This window comes from Botryllus schlosseri, chromosome 15 (genome assembly GCF_051294905.1).
Source record: "Botryllus schlosseri isolate E-star chromosome 15, Bs_hap1, whole genome shotgun sequence".
NCBI lineage: Eukaryota > Metazoa > Chordata > Ascidiacea > Stolidobranchia > Styelidae > Botryllus > Botryllus schlosseri.
Window position 1 is genome coordinate 8,902,250 of NC_137250.1, and position 25,930 is coordinate 8,928,179.

The 25,930-nt window shown below is 41.9% G+C and overlaps 3 protein-coding genes across 4 annotated transcripts in view; 1 reads left to right on the forward strand and 2 right to left on the reverse strand.

Moving 5' to 3' along the window:
• Positions 1 to 4,718, reverse strand: part of LOC145456866 (uncharacterized) — a 215,922-nt gene extending 211,204 nt beyond the window's left edge. The window contains exon 1 of the mRNA XM_080335003.1: positions 4,360 to 4,718. The gene's annotated coding sequence lies outside the window, so the exon portion shown is untranslated. The remainder of the gene's footprint in view (positions 1 to 4,359) is intronic.
• Positions 1 to 7,486, reverse strand: part of LOC145456858 (inter-alpha-trypsin inhibitor heavy chain H5-like) — a 41,677-nt gene extending 34,191 nt beyond the window's left edge. Inside the window, exons 1-2 of the mRNA XM_080334994.1 lie at positions 6,875 to 7,486; positions 1,831 to 1,963 (exon numbers count right to left, since the gene is read on the reverse strand). Coding sequence (XP_080191120.1) covers positions 1,831 to 1,963; positions 6,875 to 7,392 — 651 coding nt within the window. The 5' untranslated portion in view covers positions 7,393 to 7,486. The remainder of the gene's footprint in view (positions 1 to 1,830; positions 1,964 to 6,874) is intronic.
• A 10,731-nt stretch (positions 7,487 to 18,217) lies between these two features.
• Positions 18,218 to 25,930, forward strand: part of LOC145458050 (inter-alpha-trypsin inhibitor heavy chain H5-like) — a 31,578-nt gene continuing 23,865 nt past the window's right edge. Inside the window, exons 1-5 of one of the 2 annotated variants that reach the window (XM_080336356.1) lie at positions 18,218 to 18,828; positions 19,009 to 19,141; positions 24,070 to 24,200; positions 24,939 to 25,071; positions 25,132 to 25,278. In XM_080336356.1, the coding sequence (XP_080192482.1) occupies positions 18,305 to 18,828; positions 19,009 to 19,141; positions 24,070 to 24,200; positions 24,939 to 25,071; positions 25,132 to 25,278 (1,068 nt within the window). In that variant the 5' untranslated portion in view covers positions 18,218 to 18,304. Of the gene's footprint in view, positions 18,829 to 19,008; positions 19,142 to 22,031; positions 22,251 to 24,069; positions 24,201 to 24,938; positions 25,072 to 25,131; positions 25,279 to 25,930 lie in introns of those variants that run through there. The other variant, XM_080336357.1, reaches the window with a different exon arrangement.

Genomic DNA, 25,930 nt, shown 5'->3' on the forward strand with positions numbered 1-25,930 from the left:
GTTGCCTCCATAATCATGTGTTATAAAATGTTCGCAAGACACAAGAACTTGTTGGCCGGACTTCGAAGACCGCGCGCGTCTCAATAGTGGTACAGTGGTATATCTTTCAGAACCCGAGTCCCAATCGACACAGAAGTTTCATGACGTAAATAGACGCATTCAGGGCAATTTAGTCAAGATGATATCTGGAAACATATATTTTTATAAAAATTCTATCACGAATTCATAGGTTGCCGAAAACGATATTCATGAGTAAACTCAATTTTCTTGGAATGTAACTACTAGCTGCTTGTAAAATCATGTTGAAACGCTAAAATTGATTTCAGTTGAAACATAATGTTGTTGTTTTTCAAAGTGAGCCATTCTATGTGCCCACTATCACTATTACTCACTAGTTGATACGGCTTCGGCATGGTAATATCATTCCATGGATGAAGAATTTGCTGGTACGAATGGGCATATTGCCTTGACGTGCAATGGCCCACCACTGCCAAGACCGAGACGCCTGCAAAACGACTTCGGGCGCTCCAAAAGACCATGCTTTACGAGGAGATAGTTGTCTAGCAAGTAGGCCTACCGTGTATAGCTAACCCCAATATTGATTCTTCAATCCATGGGTGGCCAATCTGCAGCAGTAGAAGGAAAATTATGCGGCTGTCGACACTTGTAATAACAACCCTAAGTTTTCACAGATACCCCCTGCATCAGCTGTATCTGGGAATCTGATCACATTGGCCGAGAAAGGATAAATATTTTATAGTAATATGTGAAACTATACTAATATTTATTGACGAAATTCACTCATGAACATGAAAAATTTTTCGCGCTTCGCGCGACTACAGATTGGTTCTCTGTGGCTCTTTACAACATAACTACTAACGATTTGGTGCGCATAGTAAGCCGATATGTGCATATAGATTAGTTCGGAGTGTACCGGCAATGGACATGGACATGATAACGTGGGTATTTGGCCCCAGCTAGTTTATCACGACTAACCACCGGTATGCGGCCGCAGGCTACATGAGTACGCGAAATGCGGCCGTGAATTACAAAAATGTTGGCCACCCCTGTTTTAGCGGCTAAAGAGTGTTGTCATTGTCAGGTATCGTGTACAGCTCATAGTCCAAAATATAATGACATTGATGATCATGATACTTTTTGTTGTATTTGTGTTTGTTCAATAAAATATTAGTTCTTTTGTGGTGACTATAACCGTCGCCTATGTTAGAAAGCACAGCGTTGTAATAACGTAGAGTTATCAGACGTGGTTGTTGAACTGCGTTGCCTACTTTTATATCGATATTGATGTCATGCGGCCCGCGGCCTCCAGGAATTTGGAAAAGTGGCCCGCGACCTATTTTGAGTTGGCGACCCCTGGTATACACATTTGTGTCAGGTCCATACAACTGCAACTAATCGTATTGTTGTCAAGCAAAATATAAATCAGATCATATTCAGTTGTTGTTGTTGTTTTGGTATTCATAGTGCAGTTTCGACTACATTGGCCAGTTTACACCTGGCCGATATTCGTTTTTATGACATGAGTCCTGGTCTGCCGACTTATGGTCAAATTTTGGTCTAGGCCTTCGTAAGACAGACGCGAATCAGATGGCGAGGAGGAGTCATCATAGTTCTGTACTAATGGCATCAAGGAGTGCGAACAGCGACAGTAAATATTAGCAGTATAGTATAGAAATTCGGAACATCCCAGGACACGGTTAGGTTAATGATTAACGGCTTTCGCCGCGCACATCAGTTATAATTCCACTTCACACATAATCCACAGACGGACGACGGACAATCCAAGCATAAGCGACTAAGTGTGTTTACCCGTGCGCGCCGCTTCGCAGCTTCAATCTCTCCGCCCATGCTTCCTGTGTCGTCGATGACGAAAGCGAGCGTTGATCCGATGCCGAGAGACAAGAAGTGACCGAACTTGACATCGCCGACTTCGTTTAGAATTCTGAAGTAGGCGGTGCGAACTTGTGAGGCATAATATTAACAAAAGGCTTGTAAAATGTCAGATCAACAGCGATGTCATGTAGCGCGCTGAGACTGGGTATTGATCATTCTCGAGAATTGGAGTTTCTGATAGAATTCCCGAGATATTGTTATCGCAGTAACTGCTCATTCGCTTGTTTACACTGCACCGCAACTTACAGATTGTATACATTCTCCCAATGCAGTTATGTGCATCGAGACTACAAAAGCAATTGCACTGCCTAAAACGATCGATCACTCAACCAATAAAACATTCTGCAAATTTATGCAGCTTTGCTAAAATCGGAAGTCTAGATTCCATTGAGATCACAGTCTACAGTCGATTTTTGCGAATACCACATATTCACGTTAACATCATTACACTTAGAGTTGTTGCTTTGAAATGCAGATGTTTACAAATTTTTATGTGACAAAATTGAAAAAAGCGCCCATGCACGGGCTTTAAACCAGTGGCGGCCAATCCCCCGTGTCCCGCAAGAAGATTTTGAGTGGCCCGCGTGATAAATCTCGATATTAGATAAAATATCAAATAATAAGTTACCCAGGTAATTTATTGTGAACTTGCCAGGCCAATTAAAAATTTTAATCGCCTGACCGCAGAATTTGGGATATCAGTTCCGACGCATTGGTGTATATAGGAGTCTTCAAAAATGACTTTTTTTTTCTCAAATCGTACTGGCTACTTGATAAAATTGTTAGGTTACCTAATTTAAGCCTGCACACCAAATTTGGTTCAATTTCAAGCAGTAGCCGGATTGCTACAGGAGAAGAAAAATTCTATTTATTATATAAAAATAAATAACAAAAAATTTGGAAATTTTCTGTTCACCCCATGAAAGTGTTAGGTTATCTATAGAAACGATGTTCACCAAATTTGGTTCAATTCCATCCAGTGGAAGCGTAGTTATTGCCGTCGAAAAATTTGGACTATGAATAAAATAGTATTTACGGTGACCAATTCTTTATTTATTTATTATAGTGGTGCCCACCGTAAATACTATTTTATGCAAGTCCAAATCTAAATTTTCCGACGGCAATAACTCCGCTTCCACTGGTTGGAATAGAACCAAATTTGGTGAACATCGTTTCTATAGACAACCTAACACTTTCATGGGGTAAACAGAAAATTTTCAAATTTTTTGTTATTTATTTTTATATAATATATAGAAACTTTCTTCTCCTGTAGCAAGGCGGCTACTGGTTGGAACTGAACCAAATTTGGTGTGTAGGCTTAGATTAGGTAACCTAACAATTTTATCAAGTAGCCAGTACGATTAGAGAAAAAAAGTCATTTTTGAAGACCCCTAGACTGTATAAGCTAGGGGCCAGCCACATTTTCCGTAGATCTTCGTATATGATAGGGTTACCATACGTCCTCTTTCAAAAGGATTTGTCCTATTTTTTGACTTTTTTGAAAGTGTCCTCGAAGGACGCCTGAATGTCCTCTTTTTGAGAATTAGTTCTCTTTTTTGAGAATTTAGGTTAAATGTACGTCTACGTGGAAAATGGACTGAGATATAGGAAATCAGCGCTCTAATAACGGTCCGGCGGCCTTTTCGGGACTTGAGCCGGAAAATGACCTTTTTTTAGTAAAGTCATCAACATTCAAGTGACTCACGCAATGGTTCGCAAATCTCATGTGACCCTTTGGCCGAAAAGGTTGGCCGCCCTGCTTGAAACAGCTCCCGTTCAACGTATCGCGAGTAAAACAGCGAGTATCATAACAGCGAGGCATCAAAAATTACCAGTGTTGGGATCAAGTCACTACCTTCGAGTCACGAGTCATCTCGAGTCATTGCAGATTTTGACTCGAGTCAAGTCAAGTCAATCGATTTTCAAAGGTGACTCGAGTCAAGTCAAGTCACTGGTTTTTTGGAGGTGACTCGAGTCAAGTCGAGTCAAGTCAAGTCAAGTCACGAGTCAAGTCACAATTCAAGTCAAATTGAATTTTTGAAGTACGAGTGATGGTTCAAAGTCAGTATATTTTACTAGCTGTGTGAAAGACAGATTACTTGATCATTTATCTTGAATGAAATAACGAATATCAAGTTAAATATGCATGCGAAAAGACGTATCCCTCACGCAACGCACACGTAGAACTGTCAGTTATCATCAGCCAGAATATAGGACCTAATGCGAAGCTTCGAGAAGTTGAAACAAATTGATATGATACAATAGCCTACACATCTACCGACCCGTCTACACATCCCTGAGAATGTAAATGCACAAGCTGTATTCGTCCAATTTAAATCATACAAGAGGGTTGGTGAATGTGAGCATTGCGCAACATAAGCATTTGGCCGTCTAAGAAACAGAGGCACATTGCTATTTAGATTAATCTTCTATTACTACTTCGACGACGTAAGCTGTGATCGTTGAGTTTGCGGTCAATTTATTTGTGACGTAACAATGGAGGATCCATGTAACGAGAATCAGTGAATGACTGGTTGCTCTCACAAGTGACACCGGCGTATTTCGAACAATCTTAACATACACAAGATACAGTGATTTAATCGACAGCGTTTACTTGATGACTTGAAATTGACTCGTAAATTTTTCTTCGAGTCACGAGTCAATGCACATTTTCGAAGCTCCGAGTCAAGTCAAGTCAAGTCATTTTTCCAAAGTGACTCGAGTCAAGTCAAGTCATACGAAAAAGTTGACTCGAGTCTGACTCGAGTCAAGTCATGACTCGAGTCATCCCAACACTGAAAATTACCCAAGCGAACCTTAACCTTTTAACATATCCATAACACAACATAATATGACACCAAACCTCAACTCAGTTCTTACCTTATCCTTAATCCTAACCCTAACTCTGACTTAGCTAACAGTAACATTAACTCTTTACTTTGATGAACTAGAAATATTGAATGACTCGTTATTTTGACTCTAGCTATGTTGCCCGGATGCCGTTTAAATCAGGCATGTTTCAAAACACGATTTGTTTTAATATGACGATTATTGATTACTATTGGCCCTAATTACACCCGTGCATTGTACTGATGTAATAACTGACCGAGAAACTTTATGCGTATTATACAATGTTAAATACTGAAGTTGCGATGTTATCGTTGACCTCAGTCAGCACCCCGTCATTACTGAACGCTGACTGGACGTTTTCTTGGCACGGTTACAGCTGTCTGCATCAGTTATCTAATCCGGATAAACCGCAATCGGTGCGAGACTCGTACAGTAGCGCAGATCTATATAGCATAATATGTTGCAATCATATTTAATATAGAATTATTGCTGTTTAATATTCCAGAATATTTCGGGGATCTTTTCGGAAATTAATAAATTCGCGAATCCAGCAAGTTTCATTGTATACCGAGGATTATTCGCAATTCCAGACATTTAAAACAGCAATTTCTAATGCCCTGAATTCTCGAATTGATTGCTAATCATCACATTAAATTCCAAAGCTCATGCAACAAAAATGATCAACTATTTTAGTATTTGTATGCGATGCTGTTGCAATCCCGTTTAAGCACCGATGCTGCGAAGCAAAATCCTGATAATCAAGTTAGCTTGTACGAGTACAGTACATACATATACAATGCACATCGTACATCTTGAACCATGACCATTTTGTTGGTGAAGCGTTGTTATATTACTCACGTTGGCGATGTATTCTACGTGATGTTAATGGTCTGTAAAAAATCTTTCGGACTACACGGGGGGAATGAAGACACGCGATATGTGTGTTTTGAGATTGTGGCGTCTGGAGTGCAGAGGTCATTTCCTATCGGCAGGGGGTTTGTGAGATAATCTCGGTATATCAATATTCAGTATTCACGTAAGGACCCGCGTGCTGCAACCAAATTCGGGAAGGAATGACTTCGACGCCTACCAAGTTTTACGGGAGCTAAAGGTGCAATGTCTACGTACACCCTACAAAATAATTTCTTACACTATTCTATAGTCAAAACACTATACATATAGTACAATATGGACTTGTGTAAAATTATTTGCTCATTCGATGTGTTGGATGTACATCATGTACTGGATAATGTCTAGTACTTTGATGATATCTTATTTTAGTATTGAGCTAGTAGTCACCAATTCTAACCCCGAATGTTTCCTCCGTGCTAAATTACAATTGCAGTACATTGTCACACCCTCAGTGATCGACGAAGAATGCCGCTGCTATGAAAACAGCAACAATTCTCGCAGACAGAATATTTACGGGTTGTCGCGCGATTGGCGATAACTAGGGCTGGGCACAATGATTCGAGTACTCGAATCTGAACCGAGTATTAATTTTAATGATTCGAGTCGAGTAGTAAAAGTCGATTTTTTCGAGTACTGAAATTATACGTTTCTCGCCACTGAAAGTTAATTTATCAACGAGAATTATAGTTTCGATACTAATTTTCACTGTTGGAGCCTTGAAACATTGATTGCCCGTATCGTACCATACGTAACATGTAGTACAAAGCTACCAACGTTACTGGGAATAGCATGTTTCTGAAGTCATGATCATCCCACAACATTGTCACCAAGTGCAATGAAATCGGTATGGTCGAATAATACCAAAGTATCTTTAATGTGATGGATAACAGGCATTATATTCTTTGAGATCGCATAAAAGGTACATATTAGAGCTTTGACATATTACATTCTATTATGACGTCATTACGAGTGATACTCGATTACTCGACTCGACTCGAAGCATATTACGTGATTCAGAATCGAATCACTCAGGTACTCGATTTTGCCCAGCCCTAGCGATAACCATCAAGCAGGCTTGTCTCCACGTAAAAGATATAGGTATAATTATGAAGCAATAAAATACGGAACGCAATGACCCCAACTAGCATGGTAGTATGATCATAATCATCCTAAACGTAGTCATCTGTATATGACTAACCTGTAATGTTCCACCTCCAAAGCTTCCAATACATCATATATTTTGTCTTCGAAAATGCAGGAGCGCAATTTCCACTGTGGGCTGTCCACCACAAATTCTTCGGCAATATTCCGCAGCAATGCGCCCGCCTTTCGGCGAGCGTAATCGTAACTTCCGGCTTTAATGTACGAATACAAATTTCGTCGCATGTCATCTCTGTCTTTGCGCTTTTCTGGTACTTCTTCAGCGGCGTAGGCGATGGTCGTGATTGCCTCGGTAAATTGTACTGCCGAGGCTTCATGGCCGTAAAACTTCTCGATCAAAACCGATGGGGTGAACGGCTCTACCGAATTCGGGTCAAAAACTTGACCATCACGCGGGTGGTCAGCGAAAAATGTGATGCCCGCCGAGGTAATAGAATCGGTAATAGCCTTTTTCAGTGAAATACATTCAACTTCCACATCTCCCTCGTTAAATTGCAGCGCGTCTATTTTTGTAATGATAACGGCAAAACACACTAGTACAACTAAATTCGCCATAATGTTATTGCCGCATATGCCCACAGGAATTACTTGCTTATCTGCCCGGTATACTAGCCGGTGTTCTTCTCTCCTGAGGAAGAATGCCGTTGAAACGAGAGCGGCTAAAGTCTAAATAGATTTGAGATTTACTCGACCGTATAGTAGCTGTAGCTACGCATAAGCAAATATTTCCTACGACTTGAGGCTGGTTGAGGACACTTCGGGTCGTCGAGTTAACGAAGGTGACTGCGGGGCTATTGTTACAGCGACGTCGAGATTCAGGTTAAGGCTCTGCAGTTGGCACATCGACACAATGCCACCTCCATAGCTACACACGCAATTAGTGGGCTAATATTTTTGTATCGGGAAATATATTTATGCTAGATTTACCAACGCTCCCTCTGTTTCACGGGAAAGCCAATAGCATTGCGATGATATCGTTTCCATATCACGTCTTTATTATTTAGCTTCAGTATACTAAATCTCTTGTATGGGTTGTTTTATCCGGCTGTGCATGACTCAATAAATCATATTATTATAAAAAATAAATTTCCAAACATGTTCACAGCATGTGACTTAAAAAAATATATAAAAAATATTATCAACTGTGATCGATCGATCGTTCGTATAGATAAGTGCATCTCAAACTGGGGGTGTGAAAGCATCTGAAGGGGGATGCGTAGCCGATAGAGAAAAAAAATATTTCTTAAACACCAATGCACGATATTGACTGATACCGGATCTTGCACCGATCAGGAGATAATTGTCGAATGAGTGTAGTAAGTTGTTAGCTGGCGCTTTTATGGTCTGTCAAGCATCTGTACACATAATGAGTAGAAAGGCACAATGTTATGGAGGAATAAGATATTTCCTTATATTAGTTCATTTCATATGACATGTATAACATGCCTTTTAAATCTAAGAAACCAGGATTTAAATCGAAGGGGCTGACAATGTCGAAGTATAGCCACTATGATGTGTATACTGTATTGCCTATACTCAATTAGGACACATTTTATAGAATGCCACCGCGGCCCCGATGCCACTCTTGAGAAGCTCATTTTATGGCAGCCGGAAAGTACTCAATTGAATTATTCTCTTGCCGAGCACCTGCGACCCGCAGAGAAAAATTGTTTGTCCAACGAAGAAGTGGCGAGTTTGAATGATGTGCCGCCCGCGTCATTTGCTTGTGATTTTGATTATGGTCAGGTACGTTTGAGATAAGCTCAGGTATAGGGCAATAAAAGAGATTAGACACCAAAATCGCTAAAATATCTAAATGCTACCTACTGCCATTACACATGATTGTTTTTTACATAATATTCAACTGAAACATTTGAGAACCACTGGTATAGATCCCACTCAAACATAGGTGTAACTTAGTTTTCGTAGGCCGTGGGTGTGGGCCGTGGGTGGTTGTTCTATTATTCTGTAGAAAATTTAAGACAATCCCACACAACCCCAAGTGATTTGAATCGGTGGATTCGAAGAACGTGTTAGCTCTATGTCTTCCTCGTTTATACATATATATAGCCTATAACAAGGGATTGACTGGTGACATATTATGTTTGTTGGATTGACTTGATATGCTTCAAGTCGAGTCGATAACAACCTATGGGGTTAGCTATATATATGTGGTGTGTGGCACCACCACATTGAATGTGAATTTCGAATAGCAAAACATATGATGGTCGAGGACATGACGTGAAGTAGCAATGCAATCTACTTGTAGTATACAAAAAATATTAATCATAAAACGGGTTTACCTGGATTGCAATCACTATAGTAGTGCAATAAACCATTATTACGATTATTACCACACAGAAACACTAGATAAAAATCAATGATTTCGATTAAAATGGAAAGAAACCGCGGTTTATTTCAATCACTTCCACTTGAAATATTGGTAATAGCTGAACAGTGCTATACAGCCTCTTTATATGGTTAGTGGCCAATGGGGATACACTAGTGACTGAAAACTCCGTGTCCAATTATTTGTGGTTAAGTCCAGTTATACGTGGGAGTTCCCCGATACTGTTAACGATATCTTGCTAGATAAGACGATACTACCAAAAAAACATTGTGGTGTAGGAAGTGGTCCTCGCACGATAATGTTAATATACGTAAGTAGGCTTACTGTGGGGTTCTACTTCTTCAATAATTATTTTCATTTCATAATTGTTGGGGAAAAAACAATAGGGGATACGCGACCCAGTTTTACCTAGGCTTCTCTACGGCATCTGATCCACGTCTCGAAGTCTAGAAGTTGACCGAGCTACAATTCGAAAGCTACAAATCATAAAAAATATCGACCTGGCGTTAATGACCATGACCAGGCCGTGTTATTTTTGGCATTTCAGGAGGCAGATGCCAAAACTGCCAAAAATAAAAATTTGAAAATGCCAAAAATAAGCAATTTTTGGCATATGCCAAAAATAACACGGCCTGCCAATAGCGTATTTCGTTCATGGTGTTGTGTTAACAGGACCGCGTTACAAGCGAGAAGAGCGTGTGTAAAGGGCAGGTTTCTTGATCTGGGTCCAGCCCACTCATTAGGGGTGAAAGCCTGGTGTCCTAAATGGTGTGGGTACAGCGAGATTGAACGGCTGACTGCATTTGCTTTACGTCATACTTTCCATTTGTCCATTGGCAATTTTACGACCATTTTTGACCGGTTTGCAGAGTGCTAAACTTGATAAAACGGGTATCAATAAAAAGCTACCTCTGTACTGATTACTAAAATATAAATTGTATTCTGCTCATGGATCTGGAACCTCCAAAATCAACCACGATTTTTGCATTGTCATCGAGTTGAATACTGTGACGCAACAAACTGTCCGGCTATTTCTGAGCTGCAGTCTCGTTTTGCCAGACAGTCTTGTTGCGTCAATGTTCTTAAATAAGCTAACCTTCCCAGGACTCTTCCATGTGAGTTGGTAATATTAAAGCCATCTGAAGTGACAAAAGTCCTCCGAAAATATCTCGATATAGACTGAAGGAGATGGAATGGTCACGCTACAAAATAGAATGTGTTGGGTTGGGAGACAGCACAGTAGACTCCTGGAAAAGTATCGGGAAGAAAATTCTTTCCGCGATGAGATCGATGGCACTAGCGAAGTGATCTCTTTTCATGATGCTTGGAAGTAGGTTCGGCCCTCCGAAAATTTTGAAGCTCGGAAAACCTTTTTTGGAGGACTGGCAACATTCTTTCCCTCAACGGCTACTGTTGAAGCCGATATTTCCCAGATTCGACCCCAGTCTGGAAGCACTGTTACAGTGCAAACAATATAAGTCTATTCAACAGCTATAACAATCAGGTGTTGAGCGTGTTTGTTCGGCTTCTCTTTCTTTTTGCTTATGGGCACCGATTCCGAGTGGATACTGCAAATTTTATTAACTACTGCAAATTAAATACTGCAAATATATTAACCTATGAAATCGCTAGGCTTTTTCTTCTTATTATTGTTTGTTGGCACTGATTATAAGTGGATACTGCAAATTTTGTGGTTTCTCTTAAAAAACTGACCCAAATAAAGCGATTTTATGACTAATTCGAGTCTGAAACTATCTATTTAGAGGGCGATGCCAAAACTGCCAAAAATAAAAATTGAAAAATGCCAAAAATAAGCTATTTTTGGCAGTTTTGGCATATGCCAAAAATAACACGGCCTGACCATGACCATTGTAGTTGAGAAAAAACATGAATACCAACAACAACCACCCCAGTAAACTATTCAAGTAAAGTCCGACATGGCCATGAGTCCGAGTAACTCCATTTTCATGTGTTGTGCGAATTGATTATCGCAGAAGGCATCTAATTGGCAATGACAGCTTTTTAAATTGCAAGATAGATTGTATTGTATTGTATTGATAAGGTACGACAGTGGTGCTGAACTGCTTATAGTCTCATGAGGTTTTATGGCTCCCCGCGACAAGATGGCACAATGGCAATTTCAACAGTTCAATGCAATTTTTCCATGGCCATTTTTCTTGCACTCCCTCTTCCACGATTCAGTCATTAATCAGATCTTTGCTGCGGCTTTCAAACTCACTTTACTTTCTAGGCTTTTCAAGTCAGAGGTCGGCGATGAGGAGCCTGCAAGATGGATATTGGTGACTATAATGTTTTATTGTTTGTTTGTTTTAGTCACATAATTGGCGCTTTTAACAACTTGGGTCATTTGCGCCCAGCTCGGAAATCGCATTAACATCAATGTCTTTGCGGTCTTTTTCTGGTCATTTGCAGCCATCTTTACAGAGTTCGACTCTCTCTTCTTCTGGGCTTTTTCAAAGCGCTGTGTGTACAGCGGGATCGGCGATGGGGAGCCAGTGTTGGAATGACTCGAGTCACTTGTTTCGTGTGACTTAACTTGACTCGAGTCACTTTGCTAAAATGACTTGACTTGACTTGACTCGGCGTATCAGAAATGTGGATTGACTCGTGACTCGGAGCAAAATTCACGAGTCAATTTCGAGTCATCAAGTAATCGGTGTCAATAAAAATCATTGTATCTTGCATATGTCGGATTATTCGCGAAACGCTGGTGTAGGCTAACCCGTGAGAGCGACCAATGATTCAATGATCGTGCGTTTTGCTGAGCCTACATTGTTCTCTTACAAATAAATTGACCGCAAACGAAGTGATCGAAGCTTACAGCTTACGTTGTCGTAGATTCGTATTGTAAAGTAATTTAATAGCAAAATGTATATTTCTGTTCTCCGTTCTTATAGCTTAACCAAACCGATTGTTTTATTGAAATTGAAGTCGAAAAGTATATAGTTTATAATTTATATAGATAGACAGTCCCCAACCATTGACGCAGGCTCGAATTGTATCATATCAATTTGTAAATTCGTAATGTATTGCATATTGCCAATTCGTTTCTCCTCCCTCTATTTTGACTGATAACTATGAACTGAGGCTATGCAATTCACGTAATTTAGAAGTTCTACGTATATGTGAGCGATACAGCGCCTTCTTGGGTGGACATTTAACTTCGTTTATCGGTTCAAAATCAATGACGACTCAATCTGTGTTTCAGAAAGCTAGCAAAAGACAACTTGACTCGTGGCTTGACTTGACTTGACTCGAGTCACCTCCAAATCTCACGGCTCAGTGAAATTGATCTACGTCACACTTTCCCATTTGGTCAAAAAGCAACTTTACTTTACGGCCATTTTTGACCGACTCGCCAATCGCTAAATTCGATAAAACGGGTTTCAATGGAAAGCTAATACTGTACTAATTATGAAAATATAAATTTTATTTTGCTCATGGTCCTGGAACCCCACAAAATCTGCTTCGAATTTTGCATTGTGATCAAGTTTTGACATTGTGACGCAACTAGTGAAGCTAAGAAGAAAGAGCAAGATATGTTGAACAAAACCACTTGCGTTGTATATCGCCAATCCAAAAAAATCAACAACAACAACACTTTTGAAAAAAGTAGTTTTGTGGTAACTGAATGACTTATATTTGGGAAATTGTCATAACCGCTTGAAATAGCCACTTTACTGCCGTATATAAACAGTAGGCCATATCTTCGAAGATTATGCCAATTCCTAGTGTCGTTATAGTCATTTTGCGTAAGTCGCGGATATAAATCTTGCAATTTTGAAAGCAACTCCGATAAACTGCTAAAACCATGTGAACCCCTCGACCAAATCTACTTTTTTTAATCTACCTATACTACCTTTCATTGTTTACAGCAGTGGTTCTTAACCTTTTTTCTTCCAGCGCCCCCTTTCAAAAATTATCGTGCTCCAGCGCCCCCCCCCAACTTCATATTGTAAGGAATGTAACAAATACAATGAGTAAGAGGGAGGGCCGTAACAGCACTTCGTTAACCCCCCTAAAAACGATTGCCTTGCGCACCCATAGCGTGATAAACCGAACTTCTGAGGGCTTCGCCCTCACGAACCCCATATCGTGATTTTGATGGTCAGCAAAGTTTGTGTGGCCTGGTCGCCGTAGGTGCCAAAATTTTCCATAATGCATGAATGAATAGGTGGTAATTACATATATAAGTCGCTATAAACTTTTTATCCTCTCAGCCCACGTAATCAGATTTACCAGTAGCACTGAGTGAGCTGTTGTATAGGAAAATAAAGGGCACGTAATTAATAATTAAACATATTCGGGCGTGCCCGCAGGTACAATTATTCGTTACCAGGGCCGTAACAGCACTTCGTCAGCCCCCCAAACAAAAAACGTTGGTCCTGGGCCCCCATCGGGTGATAAACCAAACTTCCGGGGGACTTCACTCCCAGACCCCCAGTAGGCTGTCCGCTATTTGCTGATAGCCAATTAGGTATTTACATTGGGTGTCCATTTACTGAGGCAGCTATTCTCGCCTATTCGCGCGAAGTGCGAAAAATTTCACTAATTAATGATTGAATTTGTCAATATCATCGGGAATTGCATGTAAATTGAGATCAATTTTTATCATCTCTCTGCTCACGTAAACGCATTTACCGGTAGAGCTGAGTAAGGTGCAATGTTCCCTCTAAGCTGCGCACGCGCGCAGTGCTGACACGGTCTCTGCACACAGAAAATCTACGTTGCGCACAACAAATCCGGAGTTATTACCTTTTTTTAGTCGTTACGCACTGTTGTCCAAGGGTCAGCGCAGTGAGTTGTTGAGTGTGCGCAGACTCATCAAAACTTAAAGCGAACATTGTGAGGTTTCTTGGAAACTGTAGGGCCCGTTACTAATAATTAAACATATTCGGGCGGGCGAACCCGTTGGTATGACTTCGTTGCATGATGTTATTTCGTGACCCCCTGTCTGCAATATCAAAAAATATAGAATCGCTCAACGGGGATATCGCCCAACAGCAATATCCCTGTCGCCCAATCGTACTAAACTAAAAGACGCACACGATTTCAGATTGGTATTTCTTCACTGACATAGAATTTTTCCCTGCCAGATGGAATTCGTCTTCTGGGATTCAGATTGCCAAGACAGGAACATTCGGTGTCAGTCATTTAGGCGCCCGTGGACAATTAAACTTATATATATTTTGAAGGTTATATGTAACGAAGTTTTCGGTGTTAATTTCCTCTGAATACTCATTAAGTATGTCCTATCACCACATCATCTACTGCGAAGCCATTTTTCTCCAGCGCCCCCCATACCGCCCCCGTGAGCCCAGCGCCCCCCATATCGCCCCCTGAGCGTTTCCGCCCCCCTTCAAGATCGCCAGCGCCCCCTGGGGGGCGCTGGGGGCAAGGTTAAGAACCACTGGTTTACAGCCTCTCGAAGTAGTTGCGAGCTTGCGACATTTTTTGAAAATTGCTACTTTTCCTGGCAATTGAGTAGAAGCTCGGACACTTCTAGTTAAAAACCCAGTAGTCAGGTTTTAAAACTGTTGATATATTTTATATATATGGCACTTGATTAAGTGACAAATAGGCAGACGATACATGAGTAGTTCTAAAAAGTACCAATAATGGTAGTTTGACGACCATATGAGGCTCCTTTTCTGAGGTCATGTCATATTACTGTTAAGAAACTGTAGATTGGGCTGGTAACACCCATGCCTCTTACAACGCATCGGAGAAAATCCCTTGTCACGGACCCACAAAGCGGAAAAAGACGTGCACTTGAAATAGTTCGTGATTATGGATGAGTATAGAAAGTAGCAGAGACATATATGCCTCGCTGTTCTAACGAAGTATAAGTTACGAAAAATGCGGAAAGACCGGATAAGGATCGAATAAAAGGAAGAGAACTAAAAGGAAAGATAGCTGAAAGCTTAGGATTGAACGTTGTTAGGGTCCATAATTGAGCTCATGAAAAGCTACCTGACTGGGAGATATCAAATGGTTTCGATATCCAACACCTTGTCCTCCCCCACCTTGTTATCTGTGGTGTTCCGCAAGGCTCAGTTCTTGGACCTGTCCTTTTTACTTTATATGTCAACGATCTCTTTGAAACCTCATCATTAGGGCGATTTTTTTTACATGTCAAAAAAAGTCAAAATAAGGTCAAAATTTTAGCGTTTGGTCAAAAAAATGTCAAAATTGCTTACAAAGACCGTAGATTTTGCAAAATTGGTGAACTTATCGTTTGACATTTTACAGCTTGTAACCTACTTTATAGGCATACCGTTGCAGACGGCGCACTGTCTGCTCAAGACTGCGTGGGCTTTGTATGGTTCTTACAAAAATTGAGATTTACACCATTGCCAGAATGAAGCAACACGGTGTGTCACCAGCAGTGTACGCACGCACAACTTAAGTGTTGTCAGCCAACAGCTGCTACAGTTGAACGTTCGTTCTCCATTCTTCTTGTTGTTGCTTGTATATTCATGGTGTTTGTCGACTACAGTGGTCATTTACACCAGGCCGATATTCCTTATTTTCGATTCCGTTTCCGCCGAGTGTCTGCCGACTTGTAGCACGGCCCACTTCTATGCTTTTTGTAAGACACCGCTTACGCGGATGAGATGGCGAGGAGGATCCTAGATAAACCTTCAACACTTGAGTAGGAATTCTGGAGTCGACCTCGGTCGGACTAAACCCACAACCCATTATTGGTGATGTAGCTGTGTATTATCCCACTACGCTATCCCGCAATATCTCCACCCTTGGCAAGCTACTTAGTAAAGACAGATACTTTTTTTACATGACAGATATTTTGTCATGTAAAAATTTGTCAGTTTTTGAATCAAAAAAGTTTTTTCAGGGAAAACTACTTCGTAAGGGCAGACAGTTCAAACCAGAAATGAGGATAAGTAGTACAATTCTAACATTTTTGGGGAAAACACCCAATTTGCATACGTTAGGTCAACATTTGGTCAAAATTAGTTTTTTAAGGTCAAAAGATGTCAATAATTAGATTTTTAGGTCAAAATCTTTCGTTTTTAGGTAAAAAAATCGCCCTACTCGTCATTTAATACAACCCTGTTCGTTGACGAAACTCACCTCATATCTCACGCACCTACAACCGCAAGCTTCAATGCCGTCACCCGTGATCAAATGCCCAAATTGCACGTCCCATAATAGCCTTCGGGTTAACGCTGCGAAATCCCAATTATTGGTCGTGAACTCCTACGATAACCTAACCATTGACATCGCTGGCTAACCAATTTCCAACGCTAAAAAGGCCAAATACCTTGGTGTGCTAGTGGATTCGGACATGCTTTGGAAGAGTCACATACAATCACTCAAACCACAACTATCGAAGGTAGGCCTATATGTGGTCTGTTTCGCCGCCTTAGCTACACTCTGCCAGTTAGGGTTCTGTTGATACTCTTCCACACTCTATTCCTATCAACGTTACAATATGGAATTCTTTGTTGGGGTGCTGCCTGTAAGAATACGATTGACCCACTGAAAAAACTTCAACATCGGATCATCTGTATCATTGTTAAAGGCCCACGGGGGCCTGGATGTGCAACTGATAAATAGCTACTCAAAAGATTTGGTGTTCTAAACATAGAAGATATGAGGAAGCTAGAGATTGCCAATTTTATGTATCAGTTCCCAACGTGGGCGATATCGTCTCCCAGGGGGCGATTTGGCGGCCTAGGGGGGCGAAAATTACGAAGGAGGCGAAAATGGGCAAAGGGGGCGACAGGGGGCGAAAATAGCGAAGGGGGCGATAGGGAGGCGATGACGCGCTAAAACGGTTATATTGGAGTCAAGTCGGAGAAATGACCTTTTTTTAGTCAACCCACGGAAAATTAGTTGCAAAAGTGTAAAATTCGACACCGAGCCGAAAAGTTGACCTTTTCTTTAGTCAACCCGCCGATGATTACAGATTGTATACCGATTTTTCGGTTCACAAAATCTGGGGGGCGATGATCGGCGTTTAGCTTAAAAAGGGGGCAATGAGTCGAAAAAGGTTGGGAACCACTGGCCTAGGCCCTGGGCCAAGCTAGGTGTCTGATCTTAAAGACTACTCCAAGTTGTTTCGACACTTTCCTATCTTTTCATTGTGTTGCAGTTTTGTGGTGTTTTGAAACGATGAAAATAGTAATAGAACTGATTGATTAATCTCGCAGTGTACAATTGGACATTATGTGTCTTCATGATGAATAATTTCTGTCGATGGGAAAACGCGACGAGATAGTGTAGTGGTTGTGCGTCCGGCTTCTCGGTCGGTAGGTCGTGGGTTCGAACCTCGGCCGGGTCAGACCAAAGACTCAAAAACAGGTATCCGCGGCTATCCTGCTAGGCGCTCAGCAATCACGGGTAGCATGGAGGAGAAAAAACCGGGAGTGCAGACTAGATGACTTTAATATAAAGGCCGTATCGCATCTCCGTCGTCAAAGCATCTCGATAGTGCAGGCGAAAAAGAATACCATATCTCTCTCTCTCACGTTTCGACAAATAACTTAATTTACGATTCTTTGGGGTCATCTAGTGACAACAATGATATGAAGTTGAAGAACACGTTAAAACGAAGGATGCTCACTTGCACATGCACGGTGTACCTGTACACTAAATAAGAAAAAAGCTTAAAAAAACGAAAGTATCCTATTTTACAAATTTATACCTGGCCCCTGTTTCCGTACATGTCGAGCTTTCGTGTTTGGTGCTTCTGAGCGCCTGAGGCGTGAACTTTTTACGTGAATGTTTCTGCCGTACATGCCGATAATCAAGGTTTACAACGAATCTGGTGAGACATCATTAAATAAATGAAAAAAGGCTTTAGGCATGACTAATGCCGGCGGGTTGGAGAAATTAGGACATCACATATGACACTGTTCGTTCACTACGATATCACGGGGATTTTACCGCAACATCATTTTTTCTTGTTGGCTTACTTGGTTGTTTCCAAAAAAATAAGGCCATTTTCGGCCGTGCTTATGATGGCATCACTGCTTAAATAGAAACTGATTTTTTTATAGTTCGCATAATTTCCTGGGCGATCACCAGTACGTTAATCTAATTCAATTGTTCCGAGTCCCAGAGAGCGAAATGTGGAGCTTAGTAATTGTCGGTTTTGCTGCGATCTTTGCGCAAACATATGCGATACGACTAGAACTGGAGGTTGCGGACAAATCAAGACTAGAGTGCATACCCCTGAAAGAGACAATTGCTGATTCTATAGTTGCAGTCGGAATAACATTCTTCGCAGATCACCCCAGAGGTAACGACTCGTTCGACCCATACTCGGTACAGCCATTTACCCCATCTGAGTTGATAAAGAGGTATTACGGTCAAGAGGCGTCCGCGGTGAAATTCACAGAAGCCATTTCAACTATTGCCTATGCCGCTGAAGAAGAGGCACCAAAGAATACAGACAGAGATGACATGCGCCGCAATCTGTACTCTTATATCAAAGCGGGGAGTTACGATTATGCCAGGCGAAAAACAGGAGAATTGTTACGAGTTATCGTTGAAGAATATGTAACAGACTCTAGAAATTTGAAGCGCTGGGTGTGCATCGCCGAAGATAAATTGTTTGCGGTTTCAGAGGCTCTGGAAGTGGAATACTACCGGTAATATCCATCACTCTCAGTATCATACGAATAAAATCTTACGAATCGTAGGCTAGCCAACCCCTACATGTTGTGGATGTAGAAGTCGAAGACGCGGTTGTACAATGTAAACCATGTACCGCACCTGTTGTCCTTGTGATAATGTGGAGTAGGCTAACTTATGGCTATTCTTTCCAACAGAATTCGAAACGAAGTGGGTGATGTGAAATTCGGTCACTTCCTCTCGCTCGGCGTGGGATCCACGCTCGCATTCGTCATTGACGATACAGGCAGCATGAGTACAGAAATACGCGCGGCAATACAACGGGCTCGGGTATGATATATTTATACAGATAACAACCATTTGGATTATCATTCAGGCCTATACCTTTGTATTTGTCCAGTTATGGGCACCAAACCCAGCATCAGTAAATTTCCTGTCTATTGACCTATGACCAAAATCATGGTTGAGCGGAGTGGAACGTTAAACGTTTCACTCCTGTAACATATCAGTGGGTTGCGGCCTTGCGGAATGCAACTCGAGTCTAATTGCGTAGTGAGTCGCCTCGCAAATTCCTACATATTGGCTGGGGTTCATACCCAGGGCCGTAACTGCCGCACCCCAAAGGCTCGCTCAAACCCCCAATTGGGGGGGGGGCGGGGCAAGCTCGAAGAAGGCCCAAAATTATTTCGTTAATAAACAAAAAATATAGAGTAGGCTATCTTCTAGCCTATTCATATAACTTTTTTCAAATTTTCGTAGCGCCGTCGATAACTGTCTTGGTATTAACATGGGTTTGGGTATACCCTTTCCCCAAGAAAAAAAACGCAAAATTTATAGAGATGGACATTTCGGAGTCGGCCCTTACTGCGTCGCGGCACACTAAGACGTTGACAAAATGTCGTTTCGGTCAGCAATCAGCATGCGACTCTGTGAAGTGTGGTGTCAAAAAGCTCGGCGGCGAGGAAACCTTGACCGAAAAGGCACCGGCGTAGCAGCATATGCTGCCGCCCCTGGCTCTCGCCTAAAATGCCGCCCCCCTCCCATAAGTAGACCGCAGCAAATTTCGACATAGATTCATGTTCAAGCAACCTTCTCAATAAAAATAATTACAAACAATATGCCGCGTCTCAGTCTCACCGTCTCAACGTTAATAATGCCAAACTAATGAAGACAAGAAATAGCGAACGATTGTATTGTGCAAATAGAAAATCAATAGCCGCCTCATAGCAAAATCAGCGATAATATCCTCAAATTCAAGTTTTTGAACGTAGTCCAATGGCCCGATAAAGTTTCAGACACGAACATAAATATGGTGTCGAATCAAGTAGCTTTGCATTAACTAACCACTGTAGAACATCAAACGCTGTTGCACTACGATCTAACGTGGTTTCACTGCTCCGCACCAGCCTCTTAACCCTTTTAAAATCTCAAGTTGAACAACTTCAATAAAACAAGAGGTTTGATCAGGTATAATAACATATAACAGAAATAAACATTTTGCTATTAAATTACTTTACTTACGACAGCGTAAGCTGCAAGCTTCAATCACTTCGTTAGCGGTCAATTTATTTGCGAGAGAACAATGGAGGCTCAGTAAAAGACACGATCAATGAATGAATGATTGGTCGCTCTGTCGGGTTACACCACCGTTTTGCGAACAATCCGACCATATGCCAGACACAGTGATTTATAGCGATATCGATTGTTTCATGACTCGAAATTGACTCGTGATTTTTGCTTCGAGTCACGAGTCAATCCACATTTCTGATACGCTGAGTCAAGTCAAGTCATTTTAGCAAAGTGAATCGAGTCAAGTCAAGTCATACGAAAAAGGTGACTCGAGTCATCCCAACACTGATTAATTCGTGTTTTCGGAATCAGCGCGACACTAGCTTTCGATTGAGATCTGTTTGATTAAATTTTAGCTCACGGGACGCCAGCTATAGGACTACCAAATTAACCCTTCTTATTTTAGCCGGCTGTGTACACTGTGCCGAGCAAGATAGTGTAATGGTGAAGCGTCCGGCTTCTTGATCGGTATGTCGTGGGTTCGATCCCCGGCCGGGTCAGACCAAAGACTCGAAAACTGGTATCCGCGGTTATCCCGCTAGGCGATCAGCAATCACGGGGGGTAAAACGGAGGTGCAGACTAGATGACCTTATTATAAAATCAAGTCCGTCTCGCATCTCCGTCGTCAGAGCATCTCGATGGTGCAGGCGAAAAATAATACCATGTATCTCTCTTTCTCTCTCTCTCACTATGCAGCCACATTTTGCCGCCCCCTTGGAGCCTGCCGCCCCTGGCGCAGAGCCAGAACCGCCAAGTGGCTGCTACGCCACTGCGAAAAGGACCACCGCCTGTTGGCCGAAACCGATATATCTCGAACTTTTCCCAGCCTAAATCACTGGCGCCTAATGTTCTTGTCCTTGGAATCTGAGCCACACATTACAAATGCCACACCCGTAGAGTAAAATTATGCGCCCGGTGAAGAAATGCCACGTAGGTGTTGTGTGCGTCGCACGGGACGGAAGAAGTTATTTAAGTCGGATACACTTAATCGATTCCAAAATCTTTTGAAGGTCACCAAATACCAAACACAAAAAAGTTACTAATAACAACGTCCCACCCCCCTTAGATGTATAAATATTAATTACGTGCCCTCAACTTTCAAAGACACCACTTCCGTCTGATCAGTAATCACGTGAGCTAAGAGTAGTTAATACCTTGGTAGTAATATATGCAATTACCAATGTCATTGACCGAATTCAACCATGAATTAGTTTTTTATCGCGACTAGACAACAATAGCACGATAACAAGAAAACGGTCGATGTGAAAGCTTAAAGGGGGGTGTGGGGGCGAAGCCTCCCATAAGTTCGGTGTTTCACCCTATGGAGGACCAAAGATCAGCGCTTTTTTGTGAGGGAATGTAACGAAGTGCTGTTACCGTCCTGTTTATACCTTTAGGCTCCTCATCGCTATCCGATTCGAGTACGTGCGGTGTCTTGCAAAAGCATTCATGTAGCGTCCTAATTGTTATACCAACTAAGAAATCAATTAACTAATAATGTGAAAATACCACAAATAACAACTAACAGAACGGAAAGCAACGCCCTAGTGTGAATAAACTTGAATGAATCCGTGCATGGTTGCTTAAATAAACTATTTTTTCTCCTTTTTTCTCCTGTTGAGTAGCCTATGCCACAAGGTGGCCACTGGCCATGTTTACTGTCTCCGCCGCTGAACTATATAAACACGCTGGCTGGTCGCTGGGGCTAGGCCATGCCAATGTGAGAGTTTGGTACTGTGTGCTGGTACAGTGGTACTGGTAGCGTTGGTTCGCGTATGCAATCAGTGATACTTTATCGCTCTTGTGGAGAGAGAATAGTTTCTGATAGGGGCTACTATCTATTCTACCGGAGGGCATAGACACAACCAGGTATGTTTGTGTGTGAATGTTAATCTTGTTACCGGTACCTCGATGCCACTGAGATAGACGGAGTTGAATGGTATTGCACCATTCATGAAAATTTTGTCGCTGCAAGCCTGCAACTCGAATACGGCGGTTTTCTGAGGAAAATGTCTGTAGCCGCTCTCATCTTCATTTCGACACCACATCGGGTAACCCTAAAAGGAGGGAACGCGGAAACTGCGGAAAACGCGGAACTCGCGGAAACGGCCCCTAAAACGCGGAAACTGCGGAAAAAGCGGGAAACCTCGATTCCTAAAGCGCTGAAATAGAGGGAAACGCGGAACGCGGAACAGTCGGTCATTGACCTTTATATATCACACAGTAGGCACTAAAACGAGGAAACAGCGGAACTCGGGACAGTCGGTCATCGAGGTGGGGTATTAGGGTTGGGGGAGGTGGGATATTAGGGTTAGGGGAGGTGGGATATTAGGGTTAGGGGAGGTGGGATATTAGGGTTGGGGGAGGTGGGGTATTAGGGTTGGGGGAGGTGGGATATTAGGGTTAGGGGAGGTGGGATGTTAGGGTTAGGGGAGGTGGGATATTAGGGTTATGATTAGGGTTGAGGTGGGATATTAGGGTTAGGGGAGGTGGGATATTAGGGTTGGGGGAGGTGGGATATTAGGGTTGGGGGAGGTGGGACATTAGGGTTGGGGGAGGTGGGATATTAGGGTTAGGGGAGGTGGGATATTAGGGTTACGGGAGGTGGGATATTAGGGTTAGGGGAGGTGGGTTATTAGGGTTGGGGGAGGTGGGATATTAGGGTTGGGGGAGGTGGGATATTAGGGTTGGGGGAGGTGGGATATTAGGGTTAGGGGAGGTGGGATATTAGGGTTACGGGTTAGGTTAGGGTTATGATTAGGGTTAGGGGAGGTGGGATTTTAGGGTTAGGGGACGTGAATATTAGGGTTGAGGGAGAGGGTGATGTTAGGGGAGGCGGGATATAGGGTTGGAGAGAGGGGGATGTTAGGGTTGGGGAGAGGGGTGATATTAGGGTTGGAGAAGAGGGTTAGGGACATGATATCCCACCTCCCCTAACCTAATCCCAATACCCCACCTCCGCTAACCCTAATATCCCACCTCCCCTAATCCTAACCCCTAACCCTAATATCCCACCTCCCCTAACCGTAATATTCCACCTCCCCTAACATCCCACTTCCCCCAACCCTAACCTAACCTAACCCTAATCATAACCCTAATCCTAACCTAACCCTAACCCTAACATCCCCCTCTCCCCCAACCCTAATATCCCCCTCACGTAACCCTAATATACCCCCTCCGCCAACCCTAATCCGTCTCTCCCAAGGAAAAAAACATTTTATTTTGACGTTTATAAATTTTTGTATCGTAAAACGAAGAAGCGCCATCAACTATTACGACAGTTCTCTGCCATTTATGAGTCCTACTTCGCCTCACTCTAACATTGGTGTCCCGCAGTTTCGTCGTTTTAGACTTTTAGAGTTCCTCTATGAGATCTACAAATGTCAACGACCGACTGTCCCGCGTTCCGCCTTTTCCTCTGTTTCCTCGTTTTAGTGGCTACTTTGTGATCTATAGAGGTCAATGACCGACTGTTCCGCGTTCCGCGTTTTCCCCTTGTTTCAGGAATCGAGCTTTCCCGCTTTTTCCGCAGTTTCCGCGTTTTAGGGGCCATTTCCGCGAGTTCCGCGTTTTCCGCAGTTTCCGCGGTCCCTCCTTTTAGGGTTACCCCACCACATCATATATGGAGTACACTCAGTACAGTGCCCTTCAAGTCGTATACTTGAATGTAGCTTCTCTTTTCTTCCAGGATATCACTGATGTCTACAGAGGAACGCTTGATGCACCACAAGATTTTGTACTGGTACCGTTCAACGATCCAGGTGTCGGACCGGTTACAGTAACTAATGACGCTTCTGAATATCACAAAGCCCTATCATCGTACGTAGATGATAATTTTATTTATATCATTTTTGTTATTGTGATTTAAATGAGATGGTGGGCATCACATAATTTATTGGCATTGCCTGTACAACAGCTTGAGTCAGGTGGCGTTTGCAAATAGATATTTGAATAGTATATTCATCTTGAAATATATTCGAATAATCATTTTTCTTTCCAAATATCTACTAGACGAGTGTCAGCCGAAAATATTCAGGTTTATTCCTATATGAATAATGAATATACCATATTATTCAATTGTATATTGAAATTCTGTACCTACAAGATGCTCTTCAAATAGATTTTTATGTGAAGAAAATTGATAAAAATAATAAGCAGAAATGACCTTCATTTGAGCTTTCAAGTCGAAATACAAACAATTTCTACTGAATCAATACTAGTCAGATGGGTGTCTGATTTCGAAGACTACTCCAAGACACCTTTCTATTTTTCATTGTATTGCAGTCTTGTGGTGTATTAAAATGATGAAATTGTTAGCAAAAAATAAATTGAATTGAATTGGTGAAATTGGAGTTGGCTCAAATAATCTTTTGTAATATTGCTTGTCCTCTGTGCGACACCATTGAACCTGTCTTATGAATGTTGGACACGATGTATATACCTGTAATGGTTGGTTTATAATTCAAAGGTTGGGTGCCCATGAAGGAACACTCTGACTGACTGACCTTTACGAGCCCTGTGTAGATAACACGGATATAAAATGATAAATATTTTCAGGTTACGCGCCAACGGTGGTGGCGACCGACCTGAGCTTGCCATGAGAGGAATTCAATTGGCCATAGAAAACAGCAGACCGGGATCGAACATATATGTCATAACAGACGCCGATGCCAAAGATGTCAATTTACAGGCAGGGAAATTCTGGAATGCTACACTGTAAATGTGAAATGGAAATGTTCGATTTTTGTAGGACACCGTGATTGCGCAAGCTAAACAAAAATCCATCACAGTCTCATTTCTTTTGACAAACCATCTGGCTGGATGCACTATCAGTACCCGGGTTGCTAAGCAGTGTATGGAACTGTACAGATATATTGCAAGTTCTACAGGTGGCAAGGTAGGGGATAATCGATAAATTGTGGGCAACGACAACAATCCAGTGATTACTCTTCCTACGAAAAGTTTCTATGTATGTCTCGTAGAGGTGGTCAAAGTAGTCAGAAATGTCCAGAACATTGCATGAATGTGAATAGTAAGACGTGATTTGTAATTGCTGACACCACGGGTATGAACGGCCCTGTGGATATAGAGCTGTATCAGCTGTATCACCCTGTGGATGTAAAGCTGTATCAGAGCTGTATCACCCTGTGGATGTAAAGCTGTATCAGCTGTATCACCCTGTGGATATAAAGCTGTATCAGCTGTATCACCCTGTAGATATAAAGCTGTATCACTCTACCCGTAAGGAATCGGTGTCTTGTGTTCAAACAATTCTTGATTTTTTTATTATTATTATTTTTAATTACTTTTTAATTACTTAACTTTGAGAATCATCGCTGCTCCCATGTTATATAAGACAAACCGTACTGATATTCACCCAGGTATCACTCTGCAATAAGTATCAAGTCTATACTATGTCTGGGATGCGTGAAATAGTCTAGTAGGCTATCACTCAAGTATCAACCATGTCACTCAGGTATGAGCTGTATCACTCAATTATCAGCTTTATCATCCAGGTTTCTCTCTGCATAAGTATCACGCCAAGACTA